The 11,016-nt window shown below is 35.9% G+C and overlaps 1 protein-coding gene across 2 annotated transcripts in view; it reads right to left on the reverse strand.

The window, feature by feature from the left end:
• The window catches only part of LOC106157836 (A disintegrin and metalloproteinase with thrombospondin motifs 16), a 58,600-nt gene extending 48,699 nt beyond the window's left edge, over positions 1-9,901 (reverse strand). The window contains exon 1 of one of the 2 annotated variants that reach the window (XM_087010673.1): positions 9,264-9,901. Coding sequence is in view for 1 of the 2 variants with exons in the window: in XM_087010672.1 (XP_086866798.1) it covers positions 2,653-2,739 (87 nt within the window). In the remaining variant the exon portion in view is untranslated. Of the gene's footprint in view, positions 1-2,652; positions 2,798-9,263 lie in introns of those variants that run through there. The other variant, XM_087010672.1, reaches the window with a different exon arrangement.
• Between the last annotated feature and the right edge of the window lie 1,115 nt (positions 9,902-11,016).

The raw sequence follows: 11,016 nt of genomic DNA on the forward strand, positions 1-11,016 counted from the left end.
GGGGAGAAAAGGAGGTTCATCAAGGTTAATGCTCTCTGTAAACCCCCCCCCATGACATGCCTAGAAGACAAAAAGATAATGCACTGAAATAATAGTAGACAGATTACATCAAAACGTGAATCACTGTGGTAATCTCATGTCAGAGAATGAGACATCTTATCATGAACCCTGCAGCCATAATGTAACATAGAGACTGCTTCAGTACTGGATTCAAATATCACCAGCCCTGTACTGTCCAGAGGGGGCCTGATATGAAATGATCATATTTCATACGGAATCTAAATATATACTAGGGATTTGGCTGTTGCTAAAAAAATTTATATGTACTGACTTGCTGAAAACTAGTATAATTTTTTTTTCATTCTGAAGACTTTTAAATTGTGACTGGTAAAGTCCCAAGTGTTGGGGCAAAAGCTTTCCAGGTACACTTTCAGCTTATTGTATAGAAATTGAACTGTTTTAGATTTCATCATTATGATCAACGCTACTACACAGATCAACTTTCTTCAAAAAATGAAAATTGCAGATTTCATGACTATAAAGGGCTATTAAAATCTCGAGTGAAGCTGTTACATGTGCACATTCACATGCACACAAATGCAAAAACATGCATAAATGCACATGCATACATGTGCCCACACACACACACAACATATATACGCATGTACACACACACACACACACACACACACACATAACATATATACACATGTACACACACACACACATATACACACACACACACACACACCATATATACACATGTACACACACACACACATATACACACACACACACACACACACACACACACACAACATATATACACATGTACACACACACACACACACACACACATGTACACACACACACACACACATATACACACACACACACACACACACACACACACACACACACACACACATATATACACATGTACACACACACACACACACACACACACCAAGTGAAGGAAAAACTATTACCACAGGTGAATCCAAACAATTTGAGGGTTCTTTAGACTGAAGGTTTTTTGCAATGACTTTCTTCCTTTTATTCTTCCTTCTTTCTTTCTTTTTATTTAATTACAGCATATAATCAATAATCTGGGCATTTATACATGTAGGTCCACAGGCTCATAGTTCAAGACTGAAACATTAAAAGACTTTTGAAAGCTAAGATTCCATGCACTGATAGTTCATAAGTCCAAAACTACTATTCAGTAAAAAGTTAAAAGTCCAAAAGTTAATTCAATAGACACTGTTTTAAGACGATCACGGGTAGAAACTATTCCTGTTTTGCTTATTTTTCTAATGGCAGTTGCTATTTAACCTTTGGGACAATGAAACCTGAACAAATATTTAAAAAAAAAATCTGGACCAATGAACCTCTAAGAGTAAAATTAAAGCGAGCCATCAAACCAAGGAGCCAGTGGACTAATAATGAACACTCGGGCTATCTAGAAGCATCTCTCTGCTATCTGCACCAAAAACCATCCAGGTGAGAGTTTATTTACCTTGAAGTTATCAAAGGACCACAGGTAAACCTGCTACCTGCATTAGATCCACACTGCTTAGTCTATCACCTGAGCCACCAGATTACCAGGATGATGATAAAAATAAAAAATACTAGACAAAACATGGAAACTTTTACAGCATGTTGCAACTGTAGCATTCCACCACAACATCATTATTATGTGTCGCTGCATCTGTCTGGACAGATTGGCTGATGAGACCTGTTGCCATGGTAACTGGCCTAATCAACACGTTCAGGAAAACTTTCATGGCATCTCCTTGGTATAATTGAGATATTTGTACCTGTCTGCCATTCCATAGCCCTCCTCTCCCCCCCCCCTCCAATCCTCCCAATACATTGAGGGAAACCCTCAAAACATGTTTCCAACATAATTAAGATGCCTGAATCCACATATCTTCTCCACCCTCTTCCTTTTTTTATCTTCTGGCACATAAATTTCATAGTATTCTGTGATCATGCACTATAAAATCAACTTCAGTAAGGGATCCCATAACTTTTCACTCTCTTGATCATTGTGATGAATATATATTACCTGATCAAGCAACTGATGACAACTAATTTTGTCACTTAATTAATACTACATATTTATGAATGGATTATGGCCTTTATACTTTAAAATGCAGATTCAAAACTGTTGCCATTGCAGATTTTACTCTATAATCTGCAAAAACAAGAGTTGTGAAAATATGTATTTCTCCTGGTTATTTCTGCTGTATAGGAAAATATCGACAAATGGAATAAATTGACATGGAATATAAAAGAATTATATATTTTCATCCACCTTTTTTATTTATAAAAAAAGTTTATTCAAGTGACTACTTAAATAAGCAGTTAAAATATATGCAAGTATATCAGGCAAAAAAAAAAAAAAAAAAAAAAAAAAACAGTCTCATAGCTTATCTTCTTCTTAAACTTCAGAATCTGTTTTATATGCGATTTCAAATTAAAAGTCTCTAGTCATTTTCATTAACTACAACAAAATACCATATAAAAAAATCTATTGCATACTCTCACCCAAATCAATATATTTCACATTAATCTTTTCTAAACAAGGTATCTCCCACTATGTGTAAACTATTCAGTTTATCTTTCAAAAGCCAATGCATTTCTAACCTTCAGTATGGAATCCACTCCCCACAGAAACAGAATACACAGTTTTACACAGGCAATCTTCCTGCATCCTCGGCTTACCCAGCACATGGTGTGTGGACCAGAGTGTCTGCTCTGCTTGCTAAGAACTCTCCCCCAGCAAACTACTACTCCCTAATCACTAAACACGATACAGCAGGGAAAAAGCACTGCTTACTAAATAAGAGCCAATTAACAATCCAGGTTTCTGGGCTGTCAATAATTCATCAATGGCCAACACACTGGACAGTGAAAAGGAATTATGTGGCATTCATCTTGCCAGGCTGATGAAGTCTCATTCTAGGCCATGACTCTGGATAGTGATAAAGTGGAGCTCTGCTACCATAATGTATACACACAAAAACATGCCATTTTCAAGACAGTTCCATGAATTGGATTGGTTAGCTTCTTCTTGTCCAGGTCCTATCCCAGCAAGGTATTCAATGTATTCAATGTATTCAATGTACCACTGCCCTTGAGAACAGTACAATAAGAATAGTATTTATAAAGCATACACCATCACTACAAACCACTCACTTTGTCTTTCTTACCTTTTAAAAAAGGTCTTTTGCCTAAAAATAATTATTATTATTACTGTTATTAGTGATAATGAGAAGTTAATGAAAGTAAAATTAGTGCTTTGAAATAAGCAATGAAATATGATATGAAAAAATAGCTTCTATAACTTTTGTTGAAAAGAATTTTAAGTAGTGCGGGCATTGTCACTGGCAGATCAGAACATCTAGAGGTATTCGGGAGGGGGGGGAGAAGGGGCATTTTGCAACATTTTGCACTGTCAAGTACATGAACCATGCATTTTTCTGTAGGACCCATGACCAGTGTATGTTTTTTTTTTTTGTTTTTTTTTACCATTTTGGTATAGTAAACCTGTAGGTTGAAGTGGAAATTTTGTTTCAGGTTAAGGGGTCCAAACCCCTCAGGTATCCCCCAGAACCATTATTTATATTTTCACTAAAGAACATCCACCTGAATCAGTAAGTACACTTTGCTGATGCTTTTTATCTTTTTATTTTTTGCAAATACGTACTTAGTTACCTTCAATTTCTTATACTACTTATCAACGTCTGCATCTTTATCTTTTATTGCTTCCTTTTATCAATAATCATATTAGTATACATACAAGGGGGAATTCTTCAAATAATGTAAAAATAAAATAACCTGCATACCTGAACCCTTTGTTTGTCACAACACAAAACATTTCATGAGCCCCAGGGCAAACAAGTGAAAAAAGTGTTCGCTTGAAGTTCAGTCTCAATCATGAGGGGCATAAGTACGAAAATGATAATATTATCGCAGCATTTTTATCAAACCACCTGCACTTGATGGTATCTTCACTGGTTGTGTTCATCTGTTAAATCTATCAAATAAAGATAAGTAGAGCTTTTCAACTGAAGGTGGTCCATATTTGTCCAAATGCAACAAATCTCTTTAGAACAAGTATCACACATTGTCTGATTAGACATTCCTGCACTGGGAGAAAAAAAGCACTGTCCCTCAAGCCCCCAGGGGAAAACGAACTTCATTCATAGCTTAGCTTATTGCTATGTATAAGAAGGGTTTTTTTCAGTGGGAATAAACAAATAATAATAAACTTAATTCAGAAATGACAGAGACATAGAAGAGACAAGTCCTGCTATTTTTAAAGTTTTGAACAGAAAATAATAGATCCACTATGAATAGTATTGTCTTAGAAAGAAAAAGTTATCTCTATATACAATAAATCACTCCATATATCTTATCTTTTACACGCTATGAAGAAAGTATTACATTGAGGATGTGTTCACAACCAAGTTAAACCACAGCCTAACTAAGCCATGGCTCAAATATGACATGACCCGCTTGAAGCACATAGAGATTTATACCCCATTCACACTACAGTTGCAAAAATGCGCATTTCTATAATTCGGATTTTTCGTGAGGAATCCCATTCGGTATTGCGTTCACACTCGCGAAGCGATACCGAATCCCACGTTGAAAATTTCAGGTTTCTTTTCCTGTTTTGAACACTCGCGCATACGCCGCACAGGAAAACTCAAAATACCAACAAAAAAAAGTGACGGCAAATGTATCTCAAAAAGACATTCCAGCATTCTTGGGAAGCATAAGATGGCAAAATAAGTTTGTTTCCTCATGTTGTAGTGAGTGGTAACCTCCAAATACATTTGGTGCAATTGCTAAAGTAATAAACAAGCGTTCATAGATACCCACACTTATCTGCACACATGTGCAGTAAGATCTGTACAGGTGTCGATTCCGGTAAGTTATTCGGATCGCGCTTAGAAATCCACCTCGCTTGCAGGATTTTGAAAATTCGCCTTACAGAAATCCTCTTGCGTTCACACTACTGCATTTATTCGAACTGTGACCTAATTCGCAACTTATCCAGATAACTGAGCGTAGTGTGAATGGGGTATTAATTACACTTGCAAGGATGGTGCACATCAGTGGTGGAGAATCCATAAAGAGATTATGGGTCATGCTTACAAGTGCGGGCCATATTTGAGCCACAGTACATTTAGGTTGCTGTTCAACAACCTAGGTAGTTTAGGTAATTGAGAACAGAGCCTAAGGTCGCATTCAGAACAGTGGACTAACTAGTCCCATGGTCAAATATGGCCGACCCACTTGAATACTTTCCCATAGGTAATCTATTTAGTGTTTATTAGTGGATTAGATATCAAGCTTTGTAGTGGGCCACCATATTTGACCCTTGGACTAGCTAGTCCACTGTTCTGAATGTGGCTTAAGTCTTCTTTACACAGACAAAGATGACAGTACGTTGGATAAGTGCAAGTTATTATTCAGTACACTCCTGTCCTGTCCTCAACACAGGCTAAGGTTATTTTTGCATCAGAGTCACACAGTCAGAATATCAATTCATATTTGAAACACCAGCTCACATATGTTTTTAGTTACATTAATAGTAATAAATAGACATCTTAATCAGCTACTGATGACGGACGCCAAAGCTGGCAACCCCTATTATACAGTGGTCAAGTTACAGTTTACAAATATTTACATTAGCAACACTGCTCTGATTTGTGTGCATGCACATGTGCGTATACAAAAGATATACTGATGCACATGAATGTGTATGAATGCATATTTCTATGCATGTCTGTGCGTATTTATGCAAGCAAAACACATATATACAGTCACTTATATACATATACCTAGCAACCAACATGATTTTGCTTTTTGACACGGATAATTAACGATACACAATTTGTAATAATTTTGAACCAGTTGATCTAGTTAGTAATATTCTTTTCATTTATTTATTTATTTATTTATTTATTTATTTATTTATTTTTATTTTTTTTTTTTTAGGTCTAACAGATTGCAGCAAATGAGTGAATTCATGAATGAATGAACACATCTCCTTTACCATTAAAAAGACTTCAGCTGACCTTGAGCCATCCAGAACTGGTTCAGATTACAACTGGGTGTGTGAACTGATTCACGAACAGCACATTTCACATAAAATTGTCCCAATACAGTGCCACCCATTATATGGTAATACAAAAACTACGGGAAAAAAATCATTTGCAAACCTACCATTACTTGCCCGCATCATGACAAAGTACTTGGCTAATTGTGTGTATTATTTGACAAAGGTTGCCTAGTAAAAGATTTGCTTCTAAGTCTCGGAAATGAGGTCTGTATTCGGCATCTTGGGTGTTCGGACTTTGGGGTTTACTTTCTGAACTCACCAGGGCGTTAGAGTGGTAAAAATTAGAAAATAAACGCTGAATTATTTCCATTTTATTAAATGTTTGCATCACCAAGCTCATTATGAAGAAGTTTAGAGGTATTCTGTTGGACTGGGAATTTCTGTAACCATTTATTACACATTAAACTTATTTTTGCTTTAAACTAAAATTTATAAAGGCCTGCAGGACAAATAAAAACCTTCAGTTCTTGTCAAGCAAAATTTCTGCCTCTACTTGATCATCATTTTCAGACATTTTCTTGTTCATGCAGTCTCCCTTCTCTTCGCTCATGCAACTTCAAATCCCCCCCCCCCCCCCCCCCATTTCTAACAGTAACTGTTGACTAGAATGATAGATATCAATACTGCTGCAAATATCCTGGCAAAAAAGTGTTGGGAAGTTCTTCCACCTAGGCCAGCCCAGAGGGTGAGAAACTCTTTATCTCTGAAGGAGGAGGTGCAAATTTAATGGTAAGATAATTGGAAGACTTTTTCTTTCCAATTGACAACAACACACATCAGGCCAAGAGGACAGGTGCCATGACACTTATGATGTCCTGAACTCAAATGGGAGCAGACAACTTGTCAAGGTTTGCTAGTAATTTTTTTCGAAGTGCTGCATGTTTCCAAAAGGGTAAGCAAATGCAAGAAATCTTGCCTTCCTCATGAAGAAAATTCAAATACTATCATTACAATATGCCCTGAATGTCAAGAATTACTTGCCAAGATTTACTAGACTAGTAAATTTCTTTTAAGTGCTGCATATTTTCCAAAAGGGTAAATAAATGCAAGCAATCTTTCTTTTGTATAAGAAATCATTGAATTCTATCATTAAAATATACCCTTGATACTTATATCTAAATTTATATAATAGAATAGAACATTAACAATCATCAAGCAATTTTTCATCATGAAATGTGTTTTTTTTTTTGGGGGGGGGGGGGGCATAATTTTTCTGTAAAATCACAGTCTACTAAACACATCACTCTTCACCACCCTGCCATAAATAAAAGAAACCATAGAACAGCTCTTGAAACTACTCAGTGACTAAGCATCACTGGGATTTCCAGCCAACGCCCTTGATTTCAAAGCAATCTTCTGTGGGAGATTTTCACCATTGATACCACACTGCAGCTCTTTAATCTTTCAAGCCCCACTGATTACTGTTAAAAACAAGGTCGGACTGTTAAATTTGGGAATGCCCCCAACACTAAAAAACAATGCCCCACTAACCACAAGAAGGGTGGGACTAAAAATTATAGGGTTACTATAAAAAAGCACTCTCTTGAGGTCATTATTTTGCGATTTTTGGAAGAAAAAAACTTGTAGTGGTTTGTGAATGTGGCTGCTTTTAGACCACTTATAAAAATGGATTCTGTAGAGAATCTCATGAAAAAATGCATAACAGTATTGACATATTCAGAACAACGTAAAGAAAAACATTTTGGAACTTAATTCTAGCAATAGCTTTTTAATCATTTAATGTTTTTCAAAAATATTTTTTTGCCAGTGACTTATGTTCCTGCTTTGACTCACAAAATTAAAAACAAAATAGTATTAGACCAACTTCTGTTAATTTATCTAGAGGAATTCAGTTTACACTAATAAAAAATCATTAAAGTCTAAAAAAATGTCGGAATGAGCCAAATAAGACTGTAGCCTGAAGTGATGCACTAAAGATGTTCATCTGTTGTAAATACAAACACAAAGAGAAACCCTACACTGTGCATTTCCAATGGGAACTATCATTCAGCCATTAGTGTCATTAGGGTCTCAGACATACCATGCAATGTAAACTCACTCCGCTGTTCTTCGGTAACAATAGATATCTCCATTGTTGCTTACATTTATTACATTTACCATTACACAAATTGCTTCACAATAGCTGATCCAGGGTTAAATTACTCACTTCTTCATTGTGGGAGGCTTTTATCATCCCAAGTTCAGTCACAATTTTTAAGTTTCCTGATGCTCTGTGCACATGTTTCTGTTCTGAGATCACGACCAAATACAAAGCTAATTATGATGGGAGTTACGACAATATTTTAAATGCGTAATTTTCCCCTGTAAATATGTCGCTTCAAGGTAAGTTTATTCGCATTCTCCATGGAAACATGCCCATACAAATTGGAATTTAATTCGCAGGTGTTTTCAATTGTTAGAGCTACCTAGGTGTAATTGAAACTGATTATGTCTAAAGATGTCTCCAAAAGAGTTCAGTAACAAAGTAATTTGATGCGCCAAAATTCGTCTTCAAACATTTGACTCTCTTTGAGCATCCAAGTGAGATTTCCTGTATTATTTCAACAATTGTAATTTGTTGTCAAAGATGTGTCCAAAAAGATCCTTTTGAATTTGCACTGACTTCATAGGCTAGAAATGGTTTTGTTAATGTCATAAATTAATCAGACTGCTGAATCACTCGTTTTTTTTTGTTTTTTTTTTGGTTATTTCCTGTGGTGGTGTGAAGTCAGCTGAACTATTTAAAGTTTTAGTGAGAAAACTTCAGTTTGAAGATCATACATCCCAGCGAGAGCAACTGCAACTGTGCTGAAGTTAAGACACTGACAACACACCATTCCACAATGACATTTATATACAATTAGGGCCCATCCATTTTCATCACTATTTTCACAACACTTTGTAGACTAGTGAAAATGATAAAAATGGATGAGCCCTTACAAAGTATGTTTTAGTGTGTAATTTGGTAAAGCTGTATGGTTCATCATGGCAATGTACACAAAAGTCTACTGCTAAAAAAATTAATGTCACTTTGAATAATGTGAATGAATTCCTGAAAATTTTCACTGAATAAATTTCACCACATAAGCTGAGAAACTAGACAAAAAATATAGAGTCTTACCTGGGCCTGGTGTCATCCTGACAGAGACTCACTCCTTCACTCCATCCAGCAGTAGCAGTTGTTGTTGATCATCTTCCAGCAGAAGCAGTTGTTGTTGATCTTGCTGCAGTTAACATTCCTGCTGATGCCGTATCAGTAATTGTTCAGCTTGATGACACCTGAGCCCATTTCTCCAAGTCACTGATTTTAAAACCATGGTATACATGGATAATCATAATGCACCTGGTTTTGCAGTTGGCTCCCAAAAAAATCACAATCCTTTTCTTGTCACAGACACCACAATACATTGCATTGACATTTACAGTCATTATTTGTTCTAAATTTATGCATCAGCAATTTTTAGCAACAACAACTACATCAAATCATAATCAAAACTAAAAGACAGCATCCATCATTGTTAATCTTGTCTGTTCTAGATCCTCTGACTGTTCACATTAAATCTGGTGGTTGACTATATATAGTTTCATTCCGGACAGCCATCTTAGATTAGACACATTTTGTGATTTAGTAACAACTCTTGGAATATAATGGCACATATCTGTAGTTGTGTTTCAAACAAATGGACAATCTTCAAAATGGCACTTGTATTTAAAATTAGGTTAACGTGGAAGTTTCTCAGCATGGATTATCAGATCTACTCCAGGTTTGTCCGTACGGTCAGCGTCATAGACAGTGGAATGTGGTCAGTCAAGGAAGCCAACTGGCTGATATAGCGGTATTCTTCAACATTCTGAAAAAATAAATTTACAAAATTTAATTCAAAGAGAACAATTATTAAATAAAAGATTTATATGTAAAACAAGATTCATAGCAAGAAGAATGGCAGGAATAATAATCATTATCTTAACATAGTGTGACTGCGTCCCCTTCTATTTATTTTTACCACACTGGATCTCTGCTTGACAGTTAGTAAAAGGTAAGAGGCAAGCAAATACTACTAGACTTATGAATTACAGTAATATTAATATTTCTTGAAATGCCATCTAGACTTATTTTTTATTGGAAAAACAATCTGGTACTTGTATTTAAAATCAATATTTCTTGAAATGCCACCTTAGACTTGTTTTTTATTTGAAAAACAATCTAGTTATACTGCTGCATAAGATTATTAGCAAACGAAAAGAAATTTATCTATTTAGGCAGGGAGTTCTGAAGTCTGAGGATGCATTTCTAGGGTATAAGGCTCTATTCAGAATAAGGGATTAACTAGTCCGAGGGTCAAATATGGCAACCCACTACAAAGCTTGCAATCTAATCCTCTAAAAGACACTAAATAGATATCCCGTGGGGACGTATTCAAGTGGGTCGGCCATATTTGATCCTTGGACTAGTTGGTCCCCTGTTCTGAATGGAGCCTAACTCACCAGTGTCATATTGGTCTCTATGTGATCATTGCAGTAGAGAAGATAATCAATTCTCCTCCTGCCATTGGCTTTAGGCAAACTGGAACCACTAACACTGTCTTCTTCCTTGATTATCACATCTTCGACATATTTTTTTATTCTCTCTGGGTCAGTCAATATCCTACAAAAATACATAATTGTATATATATAGGTAAAAAGATCATTTAGACCACATTAACAACAAGTCTGCAGATCAAAATACAACCCACTTGAATGTTTGTGGAGTAATTTTCACAGGGAATCTATTCAGTGTCTATTAGGGGATTACACTGCAAGCTTTTATGTGGATTGCCATATCTGATCTGCACACCAGTTAGTCTGCTGTTGTACATGAGGCCATATACTAAAAT

Source organism: Lingula anatina, chromosome 4, assembly GCF_051362555.1.
Source record: "Lingula anatina isolate TDL-2025a chromosome 4, LinAna3.0, whole genome shotgun sequence".
Lineage (NCBI taxonomy): Eukaryota > Metazoa > Brachiopoda > Lingulata > Lingulida > Lingulidae > Lingula > Lingula anatina.